This window comes from Sphaeroforma arctica (assembly GCF_001186125.1).
Source record: "Sphaeroforma arctica JP610 unplaced genomic scaffold supercont1.138, whole genome shotgun sequence".
NCBI lineage: Eukaryota > Ichthyosporea > Ichthyophonida > Sphaeroforma > Sphaeroforma arctica.
Genome location: NW_014040420.1, coordinates 8,800 through 12,895, shown reverse-complemented (window position 1 = coordinate 12,895; position 4,096 = coordinate 8,800). Strand labels below are relative to the sequence as shown.

The window sequence follows — 4,096 nt, the reverse complement described above, 5'->3', positions numbered from 1 at the left end:
CTATATATATATATTAACTAAACAACTAACTAAACTACTTAATACTAACTAATAACTACTGTAGTATAATATAGTATTATGTGTAGTATATATATATAGTGTGTGTGTTGTTGTGTGTGTGTGTGTGTGTGTGTGTGTGTGTGTTGTTGTGTGTGTAGTATACTATATATATATATATATATATATATATATAACTTCTGCTGTTCGTATGAGAATAAGTTCTATCGACATGCAACCATATATACATACATATTTTTACACATGTGTTTGATTACAAGTCGAATTTTGCGCGTTATTCTGATTCATTCTTATTTCCTTCCGCCACTACAGACTGGCCGAATTTGTAGCGGATGTTAGGGCCGAATTCGGAGCCATACATTCACTTCCTGGACATTTCATACCAGCCAACATACTGATTTGTGATTTCTGGAATCTGGACTCCAATTTAGTGGCCACTGCCTTAGCCTTCAATTTTCCATCATTAAACAACACGTGACGAAATAACGTCTGAGTTAACCTTCAATTTCTCATCACTAAACAACACGTGACGAAATAACGTCTGAATTAACCTTCACTTCCTCATCATTGAAGAACACGTGACGAAATAACGTCTGAGTTAACCTTCACTTTCTCATCACTAATCAACACGTGGCGAAATAACGTCTCAGTTAATCTTTAATTTCTCATCATTAAGCGACACGCGACGAAATAACGCGTGAGTCAGCCTTCACTTTCTCATCACTAATCAACACGTGACGAAATAACAACTGGGCACAGCCCGACACCTCTGCCACGGAGTGTCCATGAAACTGCTCCCTACACATACATGTAGAGATGTGTGTCATACACCACGTGTCTTTTTATTCAGTATGTCTGTGTATATGAAGGTTTGCACCCTACTGACACTCATCTGTGCAGATGAAACCGGTACATCTCTACCTCTATGCACGAGTGTGGTATGTACATCTATGAGAAGTTCTGTACCCTATCTAGGCTGACTTTTTAGTGCGATATAGTTCTCCAGTTGAGGCAGGCAAGTACTCTGCTCCAGGAACACCCTATTATATTGGCAGGTTATCACTTCTTCATATAGGAACTAAAGAGTTCATCGCTAGAAACAGACCCGAGAGACGCATTCGCAATGAGACTGTAGTATATACAATTGAGGGGAGCGGCTGTGGCTGGGCATGGGGGGCTGTAGCTGCGATAAATGGGATATAAATGGGAAATGTACAAAAGCATCGATTCCGGTCGGCTGTTGAAGTGGCGACGAGATAAAATCAAGAATGAATAGACCGGAAATCGAATGGTACCAATTTGAGAAATAGGTAAAGAATGCTCTAGAGCTGAGGCTGCACTATACTACGACGAAAAACAGACGATAGCTTGCCGAAAATAAAATTAGGACAAATCGATCGGATTTGCTGAGAAGACTGTCATACCATATCAGTCAGCTACTGGGCGATACAGGTGTTAGAAATGGGACTATTATCGAACTGCAGCGTTGTGGCATTTGGAACGGCAACATCAGAAACAGTAAACGTATACGCCGGATTTGACGCCTCACCCGATGCTCGGCTGATGAGTCACACAGTTAGCGATACCGTACCAACACTTACCTTGTCTGGTTCCATTGACTACTTTAATACCAACACTTACCTTGTCTAGTTCACCGGACTACTTCGCCTGTATAAGTTTACCATGAGTGCGTGCTACTGTGCATTGGGTTGTGTTGTGGGTATAACGTGCATGCTCGTAGATGCTTGTATTGCCGTTGTTCACCTAAATGGCTCCATACGTCAGTGAGCCTACCATTTCGCATATCACACTCACACTATGAGAGACGGAATCCAGTCAACAAGTTGTGCTGTGACTTAAGCGGCACTTTGGTATTAGTTGGATTGATATGATATTATTTTTTGAATTCAAAGCAACTAAGTTTTTTGGGGGGATGTCTAAGCGCAATAAATACAGTGTTCGTAATGCAGCATAGTATTTATTTATTCACATCCCAATCAAATTCACATATACCGTGCGTGATCCACTCGTTCTGCTCAGATCTCCACCTGAGTGTATACTCTCGGTTGCCATAGCAACACCACTCTCGTCCGCTTGCACCACACCCAGCCTACACTCCTTGCAATAGTGCCTGGTCTCCAGTCTTCTTCCCATGGGCACAAGATGCAAAGCTAAAGTTTTTGCCACAGATACCAACGCAACACGCACTATACTATAGCGCGCACCACGCAAGACTTGGGAGTACTGAACGACCCCGAACATGAACGTAAACGTCAGTCTCCATAGCCTATTCACACATGAGGTTATATGCGTTTATGATCCCTCACTCGCTCTCTCACACACACACATACGCTTGCCTACACACATACATACAAACAGCGTATGCAGAATGGTGTCTCATAGATGCCTCGCAATCATACCACCACATAGCACCTCATGCACGATTGATAAAAAGAAGGCCTATGTCACGAACCCCCCGGAGTGATCTATTGACCCCCCTTGGCGCCTCTGTGGTGCAAGTTCTCACTGTACGCGCGGAAGTTAGTGCTGAAGGACTGACTGATGTTGACATTGCGAGCTGTCTTGCCAGTGACCCACGGATGGGCCAGACACTGCTCAGCCGTCAGGCGTTTAGAGGGCTCCACTTGCAGCAACGCACCAATCAGGGACTTGGCTGTGATGGGGGAAGGAGCAGTGTGTATTCAATACATTGCTGGATGATATGTATATATATATATCAAACAAAAACCCGTGTAACTCCACGTATACTGCATTTTGCGTACACACAATGCATACGTATATATATATATGAACCTACCAGAAGACGAGATCTCATCCCAGCCATGGGTGAACTCGTAGTCACCCTTCATAATCTTGCGGAAGAGTTGTGCATCGTTTTCATCGTAGAAAGGCGGATAGCCGCACAGCAGAATGTACGCAATGACGCCAATGGACCACATGTCCACCTCTTTGCCGTAGCTTTAATGGGCAAACAGGTAATGAAACAAAGCGAAAGGGGACGGATTGTGTGAGTGTGCATGCGCATGTATATGGAAATGCGCGGATGCTGCTTTAATACGTGCTGCTTGTGCACCAAGTGTGTGCAATACTCACACAGCATGTGTCGACGCATATATGTATAGGTATACGTATGTGTATGTGTATATATATAGGTATAGGAATAAGTATAGGTATACGTATATATATACTCACCCGTGCTGGCGCAGAATCTCCGGCGCGACGTAGTTAGGTGTACCACACGCCGTATTGAGTGTAGATTCGTCCGAAGTTAGTTTTGACAACCCAAAATCGGCCACTTTGATATCGGAATCCATTTCTTTTCCCGCGAAAAGTATATTTTCCGGTTTGAGATCCCGGTGACAAATCCCGTTTTGGTGCAGATAGGTTACCGCCGCTGCCATTTGCCGGACGATGCGTGCCGCATCCAATTCTGTGAAGCTTCCCTGATTTCCGAAGTATACCCAAATTTTAGTTTTCGTTTTGTAATTGTGATTGTAAGGTTGTATTTGGTTTGGTCCTGATTCGAATCTGGATTCTTGATCAGTGTTGGTCGTTTTCGGGACGAAAACAACGAAGTTTTTGTTATATAGGCCTTGAATTGTACACACGTACATAGCATATACAGACATCATTATATAGCCACGCATGTACACTACATATGCGCATAAACATAAAAGTCTACATACATAGCCTCTCAGCCGTATACATGTATGTCCACATAGTTCATGTAGGTGTTGCACCTATTCAACTTGTGCACAATGTGGGACGTACACACACAATACGCTCACATATCCTCCAACGCAATGATCGATCACACACTCTCGACAAGCGGACGCGAAAAGAATCTCAGCACAAGCACAAACCTAACAGGGTCAATATACTCAACCCCACACCCACATACATTGACTACATACGCACGCACCTAGTCCACACTCGAGTCGAATAAACCTACAGATGACAACACCCACGCTGCCACATATATGTATATATATATATATATATATATATATATGCCTATACATATACGTATACATATACATATACATATACATATACT

The 4,096-nt window shown here is 43.0% G+C and overlaps 1 protein-coding gene across 1 annotated transcript; it reads right to left on the bottom strand.

Annotated features, from left to right (window-relative positions):
* Positions 1-1,945: 1,945 nt before the first annotated feature.
* SARC_02909 (CAMK/CAMK1 protein kinase) lies at positions 1,946-3,487 on the bottom strand. The gene is made up of 3 exons (XM_014303297.1): positions 3,232-3,487; positions 2,837-2,997; positions 1,946-2,692 (listed from the first exon to the last, which is right to left on the bottom strand). Exons 1-3 carry the CDS (start codon positions 3,438-3,440, stop codon positions 2,505-2,507), a joined length of 558 nt encoding a protein of 185 aa, XP_014158772.1. The 5' UTR covers positions 3,441-3,487; the 3' UTR covers positions 1,946-2,504.
* Positions 3,488-4,096: the final 609 nt, after the last annotated feature.

Bases quoted from the DNA above. Each gene is read 5' to 3' on its own strand.
- SARC_02909 (XM_014303297.1), bottom strand. From the start codon at position 3,440: ATGGCAGCGGCGGTAACCTATCTGCACCAAAACGGGATTTGTCACCGG. The intron at 2,998-3,231 runs GTGAGTATATAT...TGCCCATTAAAG, and splicing joins GAGATTCTGCGCCAGCACGG to CTACGGCAAAGAGGTGGACA. The intron at 2,693-2,836 runs GTAGGTTCATAT...CCCCCATCACAG, and splicing joins GGATGAGATCTCGTCTTCTG to CCAAGTCCCTGATTGGTGCG.